This window comes from Rhamphochromis sp. 'chilingali', assembly GCF_963969265.1.
Source record: "Rhamphochromis sp. 'chilingali' genome assembly, chromosome: 18".
Taxonomy (NCBI): domain Eukaryota; kingdom Metazoa; phylum Chordata; class Actinopteri; order Cichliformes; family Cichlidae; genus Rhamphochromis; species Rhamphochromis sp. 'chilingali'.
Window position 1 is genome coordinate 23,617,857 of NC_137945.1, and position 19,394 is coordinate 23,637,250.

The following is a 19,394-nucleotide window of genomic DNA, read 5'->3' on the forward strand; positions in this document are numbered from 1 at the left end:
TTGCAGTCAGTCCTTGGGTTTTTCCAAAGAGGTGTTCTGGGTTATTTGTTCTCTCACTCAACAGTTTTCTCTTTCTATTTCTTTGCAAAATCATTTCACATGTGGCTTTTCTGGTTTTTTGTTGATTCATTGTTCGTCCTTTCAGGCTCACAGCTTTCACACCAACTGCCAGAAACAGTTTCTGCATGGATAACAGCACCATCTTCCTGCTCTGCCACACTATTGTTGCAACATTTTGTTGCCCATGTGAGAAGGAATGCAGGAGGTTGTTGTTTGTACAAGGATCAAAGTGAAAATGTAAATTTACTGGTGTCAATCAACGTAAAACCAAAAGCAAAATATGAAAATAAGCTGCAAAAGGTCTGGTTAGTGGGCTAAAACCTCAACAGAGTAGAACCAGTTTCACTATAAATTAAAGGTGCAATGTGAAAAATCTCACCATTAGATGTTAGTAGTTCACTGTCAGCTAAGTTCTTTTTTCTTACCCCTGCCAAGTGCATAATCCTATCTACAGTAGTTGCTGTAGGACAAATAACTGGCTGCCATTCATCTGTAGTGAGTTCGGTTGTCAGTCTGCTGTTTACCTCAGCTCGCAGTATTTGCCCACGTCTATTTACTCTGGAGGAGGCTGTAAACCTTTGTGAAAGGAGTCCCAGTTGATGAGTCAGTGAAGCTCACTTCTATCCAATGACAGCAGCGGTGAGGTGAGCTGTTGAGGATATCCTACATTTTCCTGTAGGTCAAAACTGATATTTTTGCAGCTGTTAGCCTCTGCTAGATGCTTTTATCCAGCACAAATTTTATTTGAAATAGAGCTACCGTTGTTGGGCACGTAGCAAATAAACTCTCATTTGATGTGAGAATTAAATCAAACTGGGTAGGCGTTTATAATAATGTCACACTATTCAGCTTTACTAGGGTATTAATAAGGCATTAACAAGTACTTAATTCATCATTGTTATAGCATTAATCTTCCTTCATAAATACCAAAATTCTGACTATGATTGTTGCTCTCAGTGACGTAGCAGCAGTGATAGCTGCTCACGGTGTAACAGTAATAGATGGATAAACATATGTGTATTTATAAATGACACAATAACGAGGATATTGGTCGCCAATCTCTAGCCGAATACATAAAACATAAGTAAGCAGATATCCATTTTGACCACTATATTTAACATGGCATCTACAAACCGTGCCTACTCCTATGTATTTTCAATGGATTAATAATAAGCTTATGACAATTCAATTCAATTCAATTTATATAGCGCCAAATCACAACAAAAGTCGCCTCAAGGCGCTTCATAGGTACAGAGAAAAACCCAACAATCATATGACCCGCTATGAGCAAGCACTTTGGCGACAGTGGGAAGGAAAAACTCCCTTTTAACAGGAAGAAACCTCCGGCAGAACCAGGCTCAGGGAGGGGCGGCCATCTGCTGCGACCGGTTGGGGCGAGAGAAGAAAAACAGGACAAATACATGCTGTGGAAGAGAGACAGAGGTTAATAACAGATATGATTCAATGCAGAGAGGTCTATTAATACAGCGGTCCTCAACCCCCGGGCCTCGGACCGGTACCGGTCCGTGAGTCGTCACTCTGAGACAGGATATTTCTAATTTTAGAGATAGATTTAGAGACAATCCATCAGTTTTTTAGAAGACAGTAATCAGGTTATATTTATGAGTGCAATAACTATTTTTTATAGTCTAAAAAATAATTTACTGCACCTTAAGCTTGCAAAACAGAGCTACTGTTAGACCTTAACAGTTAACTACAGAGCAATGCCAATACTCTATTCTAATTAAACTGGCTGATCCACTTTGTTAAATAGACTAAATGGGGGGAGGCAAAAGGGCTTTCCGTCAAAATCCTTTAAATCCAAACACAATCAGGACATGTTTAATTTGAATTTGAGTGCGCTCGGCTGTTGCGTAATCTTAATGTTACACAAGGCTTTAATCATTTTCTGTTTTTAATCCAGGCAGACTGATTGATAGTGCAGTGTGAAAAGAAACCATACGAGGTCAGTATTGCTTCATCGAAAGAAAGTTTGGGTCGTTGTGACCTAAAGTGGAGCAACATTTAGACCATCGGAGCTACACGATAATTAAAACGTACAAATATGACTATTTCATTTCATTTGAAAAGACTATGAAAGCTCTTTTAAGCCGCATTATGTGAGCATGCGTTCAAATACAGAATAGGCCTATTATTGGAGAGATGGTGGTGGGGAGGTGACCTGCTTTTATTTGCTCCTGATGAATCCTTATGTCATTTACATATCAACTACAATTCCGCGTCTCACTTTTAAATGTCTCCAGTCGCCTGCTGAGAATTAATTGGTAACCACTGTGTGATCCGGTGTGACTGCGCCCCTCCCCTCCCTCCCGAGGATGCAGGACGGGTTTACGGTCCTGAGTTCTGACTCCTGACGGCACAGAGAAGCTCCGCGATCATCACGAGGACAGTCCATAATCGCGCTCTGGCATCTGATTTCTTTCTTTTAATTTCTTTCTTTTTCTTCTTTTTTTTTTCTTGCGCCTTTTCTTCCCCCCTTAAAAAACACCCTTCTTCTCTGACAGCATGAAGGAACTCGCTCTTTTGGGATAATTTCAAGTATGGATCGCTTCAAATGTACATTTCCGCGGAGCTGCAGCTGAGCTTTCGTTCAAGGCTGACTGGATTCTCGCAGCGTGATGGATATAAATGAGTTCGCGGTGCTGAAACTTTTTGTTGTTGGGGTTTTAAGTGAGTATTTGATTGACTGTTTTTATTTAACTATCATTGAAATCTCCTCCTCATCCTGTCTGAGCTGTAACAGAAATTGCTTCACATAAAAACAGCTCTTTGCAGCCAGAGTTGTTTTCCATGTATCTTCATATATGCGCACTGGAGCAGGATGCTATTCTCTGATTCCGTGCTGCACATTTACACCTGCAAATGCAAATACCCCTGCGTTGGTCTGTTATATTAATGCGCTCCTCTGCACTGCCCAGCTGCAGAGCGTACACAGTCTCTTCTCTAGGAAGTGTCAGGAACATCTATCATATCTCATAACTCATGCACTGAAGGGAGGATAAGCAGTGTTGCATCACGGCATCATGCCCCAGTGGACAGACCTGACCTATATATCAGGGCCAGTGTTTTTTTTATTTCTTTTTCTGGTACAATAAAATCATGTATGAAATCAGGTTTCCGTGGGGTGCCAAATGTAGATGTTCTGATGGATGGGTTGCGTTTTGCTCTGTACTGACAGAGTGCTCAGTGGTGGCTGCCATCAGTTATAATGTGAACCTCAATAACCTGCTGTTGTGACGGAGCCCTTTTGACAGCCTATAACCTATAACAATCAAAATCAGGGAGGTATAATCCACATAATGACTCGGTGATGAAGAGGAGTTCAGTTGCAGAGACTCTTTCCACGATCTATTGAGCTGTTATATTGTTTTGGCACCATCTTGACACTCACTGAAAATACCCAGGTTTTGATTTTTAAGGACTTCTTTTCTAGTAGCTACCTCTGTACACCTGAGGTGGATAAAAGAAAAAAGCTGTGTCTAACACACTGCAGAAAGTTCTTTTTAATGACATTTTAATGCCAGTTAAGCTTGCTGTATGCTGAAGGATGTGGTCAGTGTCTTGCCAGGACCTTCAGCCCACAGTCCCCTGGACCTCTGCCATGTAACAGCTGTCAGGGCTGTAAGGCCAAGAAAAACTTAGATGGACATTTTCTGACAAGATCTGCTGCAATAAAAAGCCAAAGAAAAATAAATATTATTATGCATGCACTCAGACTGGAGAGATGGCGGAATAGCCGCAGATGCTGCTACAACAAGTTATATTCCCATGATGTAAGGACGCACAGCAGCGGTTTCCTGTGACAGCTCTTGTCTGCACCAAAAGATTTTCCCATCAAGCTCCCTATTAGGGAGAGAAAGCAGATGCCGTGCGTTCAAAGAAAACCCGAACACACTGCACTGAGTTGCCACCAATTGTTTTCTTTTAGTGGAGGTCTGGCGTATTGGGTGCAGCCGAAAGTAGAGGAGAGGGTCCCCATCTGTGCTGCAGAAAGAGAGTGATTCCCCCTGACTGTGAGGCATCTGCTAAGCCCAGTAAACAGTTATTCATACTTTCTGACAGTGAGGGGAAAAAGCCCCGGGGCCCCTCTGTTTCAGCACCATGTGAAGAAGAAGAAACGAAGAAAAAAATGCTGTGAAGATGTGTTTTAAAGCTCTTTTAAAATGCTATTCATAGACCTGCTGGGAGATTATAGCATGGAGCTCTTTTTTTAATGCATGCGGCTGCTGTCTTATCATCTAGACGAGGCAGACATTCACTGCTGTTTAGGAATCAAGAGAAGTCATTTTTATTAATGCTGACTGCTGAAGCAAATAAGGAATAAAGGAAAATGCAACTTAAGGCAAAAAAAGAGGAAGCATATTTTCATTACAGTATTTTCTCACCATTCACTGACAGGGAACCAACAATAACCATGTTTTTACAGGCTCCCTCAGCTCTAGCTCACACTATCTTCGAACATTTTACTAGTGCAAAACTGACGTGACAGAACAAATAAATGCCACTGCCACTGGTCAGTGTCATCAAGGGTGGGAGCAGTCAGCAAAGCCAAACTCAGCTTAGACCAGGCTTAGGCTGAAATATTTGTTTCATCCCTGGGGTGAATAAAAAAAAATTAAGCTTGTTTTTGTTTTCTTGTCAACATATTCCACAAAAAGCCAAAGCCAGCTGTTGGATTTGAGTTGACTTGACTGATTTTGAAAATGATGTGCTCTGATTAAAGCCGCTTCCCCATGGTGAAGCTGGTCCCAGAAGCTAAGCAGTGTTGCGCCTGGTTAGTACTAGGATGGGAGACAGCCTGGGGATACCAGGTGCTGCAAGACTGTGGGTGGTTCAGGAGAAGGAGAGCTCTGAGGTGTTTTCCTTCGCAGTGAGAAAGTATGAATGGGGTAAGCAAGTTGGAAATTTGGTAGTTAGATCCCTGGCTCTGTAGTCTACATGGGGAAGATACTGAAACATTTGATGTGCATGGCTTTAAGGCAGAGAGCTCTTACACTTAGAAAAGTACTCTATGTGCTTTCATGAATGAGCCATGTTACATACAGAGTAGAAAAGCACTATATAAGAACCAGTCCGTTTACCAAAAAAACCCCAACCTCTTATTTCTGAAGCTAAGTGTGGCTATTAAAAGCTCACTGGCTTATTTGATATCATGGTATTGCCTTAAAACAAGGTTGTGAAAAAAAAAACAAACATGTTTTGAAATATATGCTTTTCACAAGATCCAGCCAATTTAAAAATAATCCCGTGTCCTTAGCAGAGATGAATGGCCTCAAGCTTGACAGTAACATGCTGCTAGTTTTCATCTTTTTATGAGATTTGTTAAGAAAAATATCGGTTACAATGGTGAGACACACCAGCTGTTCCCACAGGTGAAGTGTCATAAGACTGTCCGACGCTGCAGTCCTCTGCCGGGTTAATCTGGCGTCATTATACTCAGGAAAGGGCACGTTTGAGTGAAAACCGATGGTGTGAGAAAGCTTTCAGTTTTGCTCGTGAACGAGTCGCTGTTACTGCTCAGCTGTAACAGCGGTGACAGCGTGTTCAGAGTGTTGTTAATCTTTCAGATGCCTGTTAAAGTTTCATGCACCATGAGGGGCTTGAACTTTGTCTCCCCGCTCATCCTGCTCATATCAAAGTCTAATGCCGAGGTCTTCCTGAGTCCGGGCTACTGTGCAGTGTTGGTGATGGACCCATTAGTCATGTCTGTCTCTTTAAGGTTTTTCACTCAAAAAACCTATTTACATGTGCATTAGTGATTCATAGATGAAACAAGTAAACATAAAGGTTATCATGTAGTAAAAATGCTGAAATGTTTTCCTTCTCACCGATCTAAATGATGCAGCCCCACAGGAAAAACTGCACGATTGAGGACTGAAGCTTAATGGAGATGAAGAAAAGCTCGATGTGCTCTTTGAGGCACAAAAGCTCCTGCAGGTCAAATAATATGAGGACTGCAAACCAGCAGCTCATTAGCTAATATTTACAGCAGCCATCATTGCTGCTTGTTTCACAGCTACACAGCAAGAGGGCAGAGTTACCTGGAGACCGGACAGAGGGAAGGTTTCTCGCCTGCAGATCCGGCTCTAATGAGCTCGACTGGAAATGGGAAGTAAGCTGAATGTGTAATGATAGACCGACACCAGTTACTGAAGCCAGGCTTAATGACAATGTGCCATTTTATCCACAGAGGACAAAATATTTTCAGTCGCCCAGTCACTTAGTAAAAATACATACAGTTTATTTCTATAGCACATTGTTCTGTACAAGTTGTACAAAACTTTCACTACGCATTACAGTCACTAAACCGACAAGAAATATAGAGTAAAAATCAAATAAAACAAGACTGCTGAACTAGAACCGGTAAACTGGTTTTTAACAGTGTTTTAAAGTGATTGAGAGACTGAGCAGCTCTTATGTGACACAAGAAAAGCCTCTGTCGCTTCTGCTTTTAAACTTGGATCTAGGAATATTTTAGACCAGCTAGTTGTAGACCTTAGTGCTCTTTATATAATGCAGTTGACAAAGTCACAACTGAGCCAACATCTAAAGGATTACAATAGTCTAATCAAGAGGTAATAAAAGCATGAATTACTCTCTCAAAGTCATGTTGCTTGGAGGCGTACCTCACCTTACAGAAGAGCCTTTGAAATACACTTGTCTTAACAACAGATCTAATCTGTTCATCGGATTTTAAAGCACAGTGAAAAATCACACCAGTGACATGTGGCAGTAACACGTTGAGAGGCCTGTCTTAGCTGTCATACCCATCTAACAGGCTGGATTGCTGGAAGTAAATAATTTCTCTGTTGGTTTTGTTCAGATTGAGGAAGCTTATCTCCAACCATAACTGTACATCTTTAGGACAGTTCACCAGAGCCTGAAAGGAAGCATGGCTGTTTGCTTGTGTCGAAGCTGTTTGTTTAGGTTTCTTCAGCACAGAAAGGGGTTTGCAGCAGCTGTGAGAAGGGATCATTCACAAGGCCTGCAAGATCTGCGATGCTGATGATATCACAAACTGTTGTATCGTGCAGATCTAAGACATTAGAAAGGGAAGAGACAGTTTAGAAATGTTATAGAGGAAGAGGGCCTTGAACAGGGATTGGGTAAAGTTTTATGGTCAATCAAACTTTGTCTTATAGTAGTTTTGTTGTATTTGTGATGATTTTGGCTACTGCCATTAAACTATGTACAGGGAAAGATTTCAGTCAAAGTAATCAAAGTCAGCTTCAGTTGTGCAGTGAGAACTGGACACGTGAAAGAAGTCTGATGAAACCCCTCGAGTGCTGCCACTTGAATCAGAATGAGTTTCAAAATGGCCAAAAAAAGGAGAAGAAATCTGTGGTCGTGGACGCAGAGCCAAGAAACCTCACAAGAACTCTTCATCTCCCTCCTCATTTCATTTCTACTTGAAGCAAAACCTGGAGAATAAATTATCCCCGGCTTGCGTAACACAAGTCTGCAACAGAGCCCTCCGTGGCTTATTTGCAGCGGTGTGTGTGTGTGTGTGTGTGTGTGGGGGGGGGGGTTATCTGTCAGCTTCTGACAAGGAAGAAGATTGTGAAATGAAAATGATGATTTCTCTGATTCTGTTCGACATATTTTAAAACCCTATTCTGACCTTTCCATTTGGAGTCTTGTAGAGTTACTGGAGTCCACAGCTGAGTTTTTCTTGTAGTAAAGAGGAGTTTATTAATATTAATAATGCTGGGGAGGGCTTTGCTTTTAATGTTCAGACCTGCTTAATGTCTGTCCGGTCCCTTAAAGGGCTTTCAGACAGGATGTGACAACGACCTCTGAAGTTATTCCCGATGGTTTGTGCCGCTCGGGCGGTGATGAGGATGCGATTGGCCAATAGAAACCTGGCACACAAAATGAAGGAAAAGCTCATGCTTTATGTTTAATTTGCCTTAATTATTTGATACAAATTTGTGTCGTAGACTGTATATAAATGATAGAAGTAACCACTGTAATGATTTGTTGAATCCCATTCTGAACCCACAAGTTCAGCGAGGACGTTTAATGTCGGCATTTTCACGCGAGATTATGTGTAATTAATGTGTAGTCACATTTCTTGAGAGGTGCATGTCAAGGCCAGGCTGTAGGTTATGGTTAAGGGTTTCAGATGGGTTTGCGGATATGACAAAGTTACAGTGCAGATTTCCCACTGACCTGTACATCCCCAGTAAAACTTACGTGTGCTCCCAGTATATCTAAAGACTTTTTAAAGTTTCTTAACTGAGGTATTGAAGTACGCAGATTATTTCACTGATCTAATTGCAAAGTTCAAGTAGAAGTTCTGCACTGTCCTTGTTCAGCTCCTCATGTCAGTTTGCTTTAGTCATGCTCTACAATGATGGGATTCATCTTTTCAGGCATCAGTTGGCATTAGTAAATTTTAAATTCTAGAATTTCCTTCTATTTCCTACATATTAATAAATATTTGTTTTTTAGCTAACAAGAGGACTCCTGAATAGTCTGCTCACTAACCCACACACTGGTAGGCTTCACTGAAAAGATGGCATGGCTGGAGCCTAAATGTGTCTAAATGTTGTGTTTCTAAAGCTAACATATACAGGTGTAATGTGTGGGCACTGGGGCTTTAGCACATGCAACAGTCAGGCTTTCTTTTGTAAAGTAACATTAAATGGGAAATATAATGAATAATTTTTCACAGCAGTCAGCTTAACGTTCCTGTGTTTTCAGCACCCAGCAGTCCACTGCATTAATATTCATTCATAATACATAATTGGTTATTATAAGCTAAGTGGCCAGCCGTATTTGCATTCAGAATTTGATTCGGCTAACTTTTAATTGAACACTTTTGCAGAAGGACTCCTGCACTCGTGCCATCGCTCTCTGAGGTACCGGGCACTAAGAAAGATGATCATTAAAGGTCTTGGATTCATTAATACCCTCAGAGCACTCCGGTCTGTGCCGAGCCTCTGACTAAGCCTCTCAATTTAAAGTTGTGATAGAGTGACTCTGGGTTTCACATGACAAACTTTCATGTGTGCTGGCTTCTTACTGCAAAGACGGTGCCAAAGGGCTCTAATTAATGGCCAGGACAAGTTGACATGTTTACCACAGATCTCTGCTGTGTGTGTGTGTGTTTACTGCTGCAGTCCTTCAACAACTTTGGACATTTGAGAAAAAGTGCAACTTTTTTTCCCATTCTGACTGAAGGGGAGAGAAAATTGAATTTAAAACACTCAGTTAGCTCGAGCATGAGTACCTGTTTGAATCTCATCATGGGGCCAGAGATCTCAGATTTGTCACTGAGCCAATTTTGGACTTTTATTTGGGAAGTAGAGGTGGGTTTTTTTTCAGCAGACCTCTGGATTTACAGCTTTGTCTTGTTCTTTGTATCTATGCAACTGTTTTCCGTCTCCATGCCATTTGATGTTTGTTTCAAACCCGACAGAAAGTGGCTGATGTGTCCCGATGGTGTGACGCTGGTTTTGTCTTTCTTCAAATAAGAAGACACAAAGTGGCTTCAGGCTGTTTGAATCTTTGTAGTTTTGAAATTAAATGCTTGTCTGAGGTTGTAGAGTGAGGAAAAACAGATGGAAGTCTGAATTCTAGTGTGGGTTTTACAATTGAAGAAGAGCAGTTGTGCTGTTTCTGCGTGTTCCCAGATTTTTTTAATCATCACATCCATCTTCCCGTCAGCATCCATCCATAACCAGCAGCTTGCACTGATGATCTGTGTAAGGGCACAACTCTTAATGCTCATGTAAGCTGAAAATAAAGCATTTGAAGTAGATCTGCACTCAAAAATATCCTTCACCCTCAACACACGTGGAGCAATACTTCTGAGTAAAATGCAGCTGAACTATATAAACTCAAAAATAAAATCATTAAGGAAAACGCACTTGATATAAACTCAGTTTATTACTAACCGATTACATTTCATTTGACTAGATTCCATAAAATGTAACATTTTACTTATGTACGAAAATTAAATGGACACGTTTTATGTAATCAAACAGCTAAACTCAGCACTTTGGGCATAACTTTTATTTTAGTCTTGGACTCTGTTACAGTAACTTTGTATGATTTACAGTTCATTGAGTTCAGTTTTAATAATACAGAGAAATCCTCCGACATTCAAATGACACTCTCTGAGCAAGCACTTAGTGACAGAGTGAAGGAAAAACTCCAGATCTGTGTGACAACCATATTAATGGTAAATGGTAAATGGCCTGTATTTATATAGCGCTTTACTAGTCCCTAAGGACCCCAAAGCGCTTTACATATCCAGTCATCCACCCATTCACACACACATTCACACACTGGTGATGGCAGCTACATTGTAGCCACAGCCACCCTGGGGCGCACTGACAGAGGCGAGGCTGCCGGACACTGGCGCCACCGGGCCCTCTGACCACCACCAGTAGGCAACGGGTGAAGTGTCTTGCCCAAGGACACAACGACCGAGACTGTCCAAGCTATTAAGAATATCTTCATCATAAATGACATCACAGATATCAAAGAGGAGGATAACCTGTCGATCGGTGGCGTGTTTGGATCCATCTGAAGCTTCAGTGTTCGGCTCAGTGGATTTATCGTACATTCACTGACCTCACTATTTGAAACTTTGTTTAATGTAAGCATCCACAATTGTCACACTGTATATATGGCAGAAAATGAGGAAAAGCACAGTGGGTCCACTTTAAATGAAAGCGCTTCATTTAGATATTCCCCGACAGACAGAAATGTCGAATGCTCGGCGCTCCCACAAACAAGCCGTGATAGCTCATCGACAGATTGCCCCCATAGGGGCCCGTTTTCTGTTGAAGCCTGGCTGTAATTTTCCTCTCCACATGGTAAATGGACTGCATTTATATAGAGCCGTTACCCCAGAAGCCCATTGCAGTGTCTCACATTCACCCACAACATGCTGCTCCACCACCTCAACTGCTGGTGCCCTACATTTATACAAACAGTATAATGGGAAGGGTAAGAAGAGCATTTATCTGCGGAAAATCCCTTGTCATGGTTTCTCCCTTCTCCATCACTGGTATTTTATTTCTGTCTGTCTCCGTCCTGGCCATCCAGTAGTCCCCCTCTTCTCCTCCTCATCTTCCTGCTTTTGTTTGCCAAGTACCCAGAGTTCCTCTGTGTCTTGCACATCTGTCTCATTCTCCAGTCTCGTCTTCCTCTCCCTCCTGCTTGACCCTCAGATCCCCTCAGAGGGAAGACTCCACTCTTGATAGAAACAGCCTGGACACTCCTTCTCAAGCCTAGACGGGGTTATGGTGGGAGCAGAGAAACAGCTTGTGTTGTCAGACCAATTATTTATACCTTCTGTAAACAGTCTCACCAGGAGTGGAAGCATTTTAGCTTGTTTTCTCACCCATGTAGTGCTGTCCAGGCATGGCTTGAAGTGGGTGGGAATCACGGGTCAGTTTCGGAAAGTTAAAAAAATGATGGATGGATATTTGGATGGGAGTTTCCATAACTCCATCAGTTTCCATCAGTTAGGGGAAACAGTTCAGACCCGTTAGGAGAGTGGAAACCCCCCCTGGGTTTAATCTGTACTGAAGTGAAGAAGCAGTTATAGAGAGGTGATTTTTAAGACTGATATCCATATTTGTTGATTTAAAAATCTAATATTACAAGATATTGACCAATATTTTCGTTTTTGTCATATACAATAAACATAAACAGATTTTCTCAACATTTATAATGTTTTTATTCACTGGTTTGCGCTTCGCCAGAATCTGCTCGGATCAGCTGGTTATCCTGTTTGTGCCAAATATGTGTTTCCAACAGGTTGCTCAGTGCACTCTGGTGGTAAAAGGTGTTTTTACATATTTTTGTTTTTACAGTCATTCTCTTCTTTGATTTTTAAATTTTCATTTAACGTCTGTTATAAATGCCGAACCAGCAAAGCTGCTATTGGCCGATAAAATCAGCCAAATGGGTCGGGCTCTAACAGTATTACTTTCTAATCTTTGCTCTTGTTTAATTTTAGCCATGAAAAACCAGTTTGGGATCCAGAAAGAAATGGTGCCAACATTTGAACAATCACCTCCCTTCAAATTTACCTCATTTGTTCCTTTTCAAACTCCCCAGTGGTTTTTTCTGCCAACATCTCTATTGTTTAGTCTCCTTGACAGAGTCACTGAATTAATTTCTGTTTGCCTCACCTGGCACTTCAGCTGGTAGGTGCATAATAATCACTCAGCAGTCTGTCATTCTGGCTGTGCCTCACTATAAATCCCTAAGGCTTGTTCCAATGGGGGCCGAGTGAGAATAGAAACTGATCACCATTTTTTGCAATTTCACTTCTCGGTGTAAAATGATTTCCTTTGACTGGGAAAGAAAAGGCTTTCCAAAGAAAGCTGAATCCATAAAAAAGTCACATGTGTGTCTGCCAGGGCATTTTCAGATCTGCAATAAACATCTGAAGCTTTTCATCAATTCTGAGCCTTCTGCAACAGCAGCAGCAGCAGCAGCTGGCTTCAATGGTTGACTGCTGAGAAATCCAGATTTATTTTACTTTAGCAGGAACCCTCCTGTCATTGACAGATGCCACGTTGTGCTTTGAGCGATGTCTCCAAATATGGCGACCAATATTTGATGGATATGAGTTCATAATTGCAAACAAGAATTTTCAAACTAGCTGCAACAAAGTTATTGCTCAAGTTATTAATTAACGAGGAAGAGCGGAAGCATAAAGCGGAAAAAGGTAAGAGACATATGGCAGGTAGTCTCATCTGCTGATTTTTTGAGTTAGGAGTTTATACTGGCAACCTCTGAGTTCCCTTTAAGAGAACATGTAATTACAACGTTTAGAGCTCAAACAGGTCATGTGGCTCAAACTGTGTATAATGTCATATTAACAGACCAACAGACAATTATCACTGTCAACTCTATGGATGTTTGGCCAGCAGCTTCAGCTTTTTCAGTTTTATCAATTTTATTATTTATATAACACCAAATCACTACGACCGTTGCCTTGAGGCAATTAATTAGAAATCCTTGAATAAACCTGTTTGAAAACAGTCCCCTGTTTTCATATGGGACAATTTTAAACAGAAAATGAATGTGGAAATACTTAAAATATCAGCCAGTCGAGGTCAACTTTTAGTGCGAAGGTCACCACCGGTGCAGAACGCCGTCTGTGAAATTTCCAGCGGCGAGAGTAAAATGCATTTTGGAGGCTAACAATGAAATATTGAAAAATCTGCAGTGTATAATGAGTGAGTGACAAATAAAAAAGGACCTTGGCACAGAATTGAATCCGCACTTTCACTTCAAGTAAATATGTACTCTGAACTTATTAATGAAATATGAAAAAAACAGTGTAGGGAGCATAAACTCTCTGTGTCTGCTATAAAAGGCCAGTTTCTCAGACACAGCACGCACTGAGCAAAATCGATACAGGATTTACTGTCTCACAGTTTATCCCAGGGATCACACAATGGAGCGCCAAAAGAAACTCACCAGGACAGCTTTTCTTTTGGAGTTTTTTGTGGTGTGACTTCACATGACCCAAACAGGTCAGCCTTTCTATTACAACAACATCCTCCCATTGCCTTTTTGTTGGATCAGTACCCCACAATTGCCACTGCACTCCAGCTGCCTGTTAGAAGGTCACACAGCTCCAGCGATAATAAGAATGATTGACAGCGTGTCTGTCTGTGTGTCACAGTTATTACTGCTGGAAAGGGCTAGGGAAATCAGTGTTAATGGATTACAAATTCTGGTTTCTGCTCTGAGAACAGGTCAGCATTAATTTCAGGAAGAAGGAGAAGTACTTCTGGCACATTGGCTTTAGTATCTTAAATTTTTTTTATCACAGTCAAAAAGCGCTGCCAGTAGTTGGGGGAAGCTTTCTGGAAACCAAAGGGAAACAACCAATGTGTGGGTAACCTTCTGAGTCAAAGAGAAAATAAACTAAATCAGGAAAGAGGGTTGGAGATAAGTAGCAACATCCTCTTGGCACAAACACTTGTGCTAGCACTGCATTTGAGGCTACTAATCATCTCAATCTGTTTGTTCCCCAAGTTTTGTTTGACTATAGGAAGGATCCAAAGGTCTCAGAATTCATTCAACAATAATGGGAGCAAATGTTACTTAAAGCATTTGACAGAAATCCCCGTTCCATCCATTTCCTCAGTGTTTGCTCAAATCTCAGCTCCATTTCTGGCCTTCACTTTAAGATTGCTTCTGCTGTAGTTAAAAAGCTTTCTATTTAAGTGAAGGAAAAGCTATCACCTCCACAGCTGTCTTGGTGACCTTGGCACGATAACCTCACTGTTTGAGGAGCTGCTCTCCTGGATCTTAGCACAGAAGGAAGACCAAACAGGGAAGAAGTATTTCCCAAAAACAGGTGGCTTTAATTTTGGACCATCTGTTGGACTACTGCTTTACCCCCTCCCCCAACCCCAACTAACTTTTGATTTTGCCAAATTTGTTTCTACACTGATTATAATTTAAAGAAAAATCAGAAAATAACTGTTTTCACAGATCTCTGATCTTAAAATTAAAAAAAAAAAAAATCCACTAACCTCTTGCTTCTTCCTTAGAAGTCACAGCAAACTAAACAGACATTTTCCTTCTGAGTGTTATGTGCTCATTGATCTAGCTTGCATTAGTTGTTTTTCCTGCAGCTGGTGAACACAGGGGGGCGGCATGCCTTGAAAAGCCAAAAAGTGAGAGATCTTCAAAGTCTCTTCAAAGAGTAGAGAGGGTGCAAACATCATTCAGTCATGCATACTAAATTGTGTTTGTAGATAAGAATAAGACTCAAAATTATTCAGACACGCAAATTTTACTTGGTTCACCTCATCTGCCTTTAGTGTTTTTTTTCCACAGAAACACTGAACGGGTTTTCACTGTGTTTTTACAGCACTCAGCACCAGAAGCAGCTTTTAAATTGAACAACTTAATACTGTACGAGTTCGGGTGTGAATTTGTCTGAAATCTTTTGCTGGGTTGGTTTAAAGCAGGGAGGTTGGGAATTGATTAGCCAGCAAATCAATACATCTAGTTTATTGTTCAAGGGTGTACCTCAGGGTTCTATTGTAGGCCCATTATAATTAGCATATACATATATAATCTTTCAAGTATGCTTCCAGCTGTGTGCTTCTGTCCAATCTTATTTTAAAAAAAGATTTTGGGGCTTCTTCTCTTTTGGACAGGTACAGTGAAAACTGACAGAAAAGTGAAGGAAGACATGCAGCAAAGGACTGGGAGTCAAACTCCAACCCGGGCCGGTTGCTCTCAGTCATTCGGCATATAGTTGTCTGCTCATCCCACTGACCTAAACCGGCACACTCCTGTCCAATCTTGTTTACCCCAAGTTAATTGTGCACAAATCTCCATCGTTGGTTGGCCAGGGCGCATTTCACTTGTCTTTTCATCGCTCTTAGTCACCCTTTGTCCTGTCTTTTCCCTCTTCCTCTACATCTATCTTTACAAACCTCAGCATCTCGAACCATTTATCTGCTGCATGGAAAGAAAGGCGAGGCATCTTGCAGTAGATAGAGAGCATGACAAAGAGGACACTTGATTTGTTTCCCTTTTAAATTTCTCTGATGAGATAAAAAAAACAAAAAAAACAAAACAAAAAACAGGACACAATATAGCTGCAGGCATAGATACAGAGTCAGACAAGGTTTCCCTAATTTCCTGTTTAGGATGCATTATATAATCTTTCCCTGTGTTCAAACTAACAGAAGGTTTTTTGTCATGTCGTGAAATTAACCTAATTATCTCTTAAAAAAAACTCATTACCTTTCTGTCCCAGTGATAATGATGAGGAGGAACTAAAATAAGACTGATTTTTATTTAATCCCTATCACTTCCGGCTATGGTTTAAATCTTTCTGGACAGTTTTGGCAGCTCATCTACTTTATTTCATCTTCTATTTCTTCTCACCTATATTTATCTAATCTAACAGATAGTAGATGACAGCACAGACAGAGCCAACCAATGCTCAGCTGTCAACCACCACCTGCTAACACTTCCATTTATTACTCTCACACTTCAAAATAACTCAGCTTTGCCTGCATAATTTACTCTCTTAATGCTGTTTTTATGTAGTTGCCTTTTGGTTTGAGAGCAGGAGGTAAAAAAGGGATAAAAAGCAGTTGAAACTGTGATGGCAAAACAAGTATTTAATGATCATTGCTTATAACATTAAGTTAAAGAAAGGAAAGCTAATAATTGCACCCTGTTAGCATTTTGCTAATTTAAACCCCCACATGCGGAGAATTTAATGAATATTCTGCCTTATGGCTAATTCCTTTGGAACATGCTCAGACTTAATTATCCCAGTTTTATTACATTTATGTTTGGTGCCTGTGTCTTTTCAGCTAGTTGGTTATTATTAGCTATAAATAACAGCTTTGCTGCATTTCCAAATTAAAGGGGCAGTAAATGAAACTGTGTCCACTCCTTTATTTTCACATTAGTTTGTTAGTCCACTTGTGACTTAAAAGCATCTCTTGACTGTAGCCAGTAAGAATAAAGCATGCAGTGACCTGCTGGGGTGGATTGGCTGGAAGCTAACTGGGTCTGAGGCCTACCGTGGCCAAGACTTTGAAGAGACATGCCAGAGGTGAAGAAGTGACTCACTGTAATGAGTGAGGGGAGAGATTTATTTTCAAGTAGTGAACAACAGAAATGCATGACCGATATTAATTGCTGATATGAAGCTAATTGCTTAAAGCATATTCATGTCACGGTAATAGAAACATGAAGCAAATGAGGTGAGGAGCAAATGTAAAAAATATTCAGGTGAAGTGAATTGTGTGAGTTGCTGAATCTGTTGAAACACTCAAAGATGGTATACTACGAAGGTATACTACTTGAATGTTGAATGAATTTGTTGCTTTCCACATGGTTTACTGTTAGCTTGATAGCATTTAGCAGTTTATCCGAGGTGCTCTGCAGACAATGCTGTCAGATGGCTCTGTAGCTGTATTGCACTTAGTAAACAGTTTATCCTGGAAGAATACCACTAATGTACGTCTGCTTTGCTTCCCCAAGTTAATAGGTGAAAAAAAATAATCTATCACTTCACGTGTTCATTGATTTTAAAGGCACAGTGTGTAAAATCTTAGCAGTAGATGTCAATAGGTTGCAATCAAATGAATTCTGTTTTCTGAATAATCTTATCTATGGTGGCCGCTATAGGACAAACAACTGTGGCTGCCGTTCGGTGGTGAATGTAGACTTCTGGTCCACTGTTGTTTACATCTCTCTCAATGTGTGTGCACATCTATTTACTCTGGAGGAGGCTGTAAAACTTTGTGAAAGGGGTTCGATACGAGCTTGCCAGTCAGTGAAGCTGTGATTTCAGTTCAGGAGATGAAGCTTGAGATAGAAGAGGAGGAAGAGGATGAGGTGGAAATCAGGGAGGAACAACAGCAGTGTTGAAGGAAGGGGCAGATGAAGAGGAGGAGGAGAAAGCCATAATAAGAAAGAGATGATGAAAATATACGTGAATAAATGTTAAATGGTCATACTTTGATCTTTAAATGAAAACATGATTTATAAAGACACTACACGTGTGGCCGTACACTAGATACATAGATAAAACACAATTAGACAGAACAGCGATGTCCACCTCGGGCTCTGTATTCAAGATGGCGGCTTTGGGAATACAGCATCCACAAGCTGGCGCCTGCTCCTATGTATTTTTAATGCACGCATTCGAAGTTTATGAGAATGCATCAGTTTGTAGGAAGATGTAGAAGTGAAACTTTAAAATGACTTACTGTACCTTTAAGGATGTAACTGCCTATTTTAGTTGCAACTGTGACAAATGCTTTATACTCTGTGATTCTTTGACTTTGTTCATAACCGCATTGATTTGATTATATTGTGATGATCTGTGTCTGATGTTTGACCAGCTCCATCCACAGCAACCAGGAAAGGCCTCATTAGCATACAAGTGTGTGTGTGCCACTTGTCCTGACAAGCTGGCTCTCATCAGCAGCAGTCGTAGCCCCGGTGAACCTCTGTGAAGTGCAACCTGAAGGGTTGATGAATGGGGTGAAAACAGGCAAGCGGCTGGTTGAGTGAATGAATGCATTACTATCATTGCATGTGTGACTGATGAGACATTTAACGATTCGATTGTCTGTAATGAGAGGCTGTGAATAAAAGAATTAATGATAAATAGATTTCTGCTCAAATGTTCCATTTGCATGTATGATGAACACAGGCTGTCAGACATACGAGGTTCACAGCTCAGCTCCTTCAGTTTCACACAGTTACAGAGTCAGAGTAATCTTTAGTAAGTCTGCACATAAAAGAAATTCATCTCGGCATGTGTACACTTCACACGCTCTACATCTCACAGCCAGTACAGTATTTTGTATTTTGCATTGCTTCTATTCATCCCCTTTGCAGAAGTGGAGAAGAACCCGTTGGTATGCTTCACTTCCAATTTGTTTTTCAAAGTCTGCACTTTTCTACACATGTGCCCAACTGCTCCACAGAGTCATCTGGATTCAAACTTTAAAAATTCACTGTTGTTGGCTTAGATAATTAGCGGTAAAATGAGTCACTGCTTTACAGCTCAGTTTAGCATCTGTTAGCTAATTGTGTTCACTAAAAACGCTCTCATCAACCTGCCTGCCCCGCATCAAGCAGGTGAATAAAATGGGGCATTAAGCTGCTAAAAGAAGAAATATTAGGTTTAGATGAGAAGAAGCTTATTAGTTTATGCTCTACTTAAACTAAAAAGCTGACAGCAGTCTTGATTCCTATTTCCCAAAATGTGATAGGAACTTTTTAAAACTCATGAGCTGGCTCCAAATGCAGCTAATGTTGCTCTGTGGTCTGTTTTGCTGCAAATAAGTTGTTCCCAAACAAGTAATAAAAATCTTGGGGGGGGGGGGGGGGGGGGGGGGGGGTTGTTCAAAGCCACTCTGGCAGTATTTCATCTGCCTTTTAAATCTAATACTGAGTTTGTTTATCTGTCAAATGCCAGGACGAGAAATTCACTAAGCTGCTATAATTCATAATCACGAATCATTACATAACATCCAAATCTCTCATGCACACATGTAGTCATGATGCCAATTCTCTTGTGTTTCCAGTTCATAAAGCTGATACAGGGGATTTACTCTCAGACCTTCTCCTGCTGTTACCCTGAGCGCTTACTGGAGGGAGACCTGCTGTTAGCATGTTGGCTGCAGGTTCGTCAGATCCTCCATCCAGCTTGAATTCCTTAATAACTCAGAAGTTATTCTGGACTTCCCTTTGGCTTATTTGACAGCGGCATGTACAAATGATATTATGGAAATGAGAAGAACACCTGCATGTGTGTAAACTGATACCAGCTA

At 40.8% G+C, this 19,394-nt stretch overlaps 1 protein-coding gene across 1 annotated transcript in view; it reads left to right on the top strand.

Moving 5' to 3' along the window:
- Positions 1-2,320: 2,320 nt before the first annotated feature.
- LOC308385615 (receptor activity-modifying protein 3) overlaps positions 2,321-19,394 on the top strand; it is a 33,857-nt gene continuing 16,783 nt past the window's right edge. Inside the window, exon 1 of the mRNA XM_080864645.1 lies at positions 2,321-2,751. Within this exon, the coding sequence (XP_080720771.1) occupies positions 2,700-2,751 (52 nt within the window). The 5' untranslated portion in view covers positions 2,321-2,699. The remainder of the gene's footprint in view (positions 2,752-19,394) is intronic.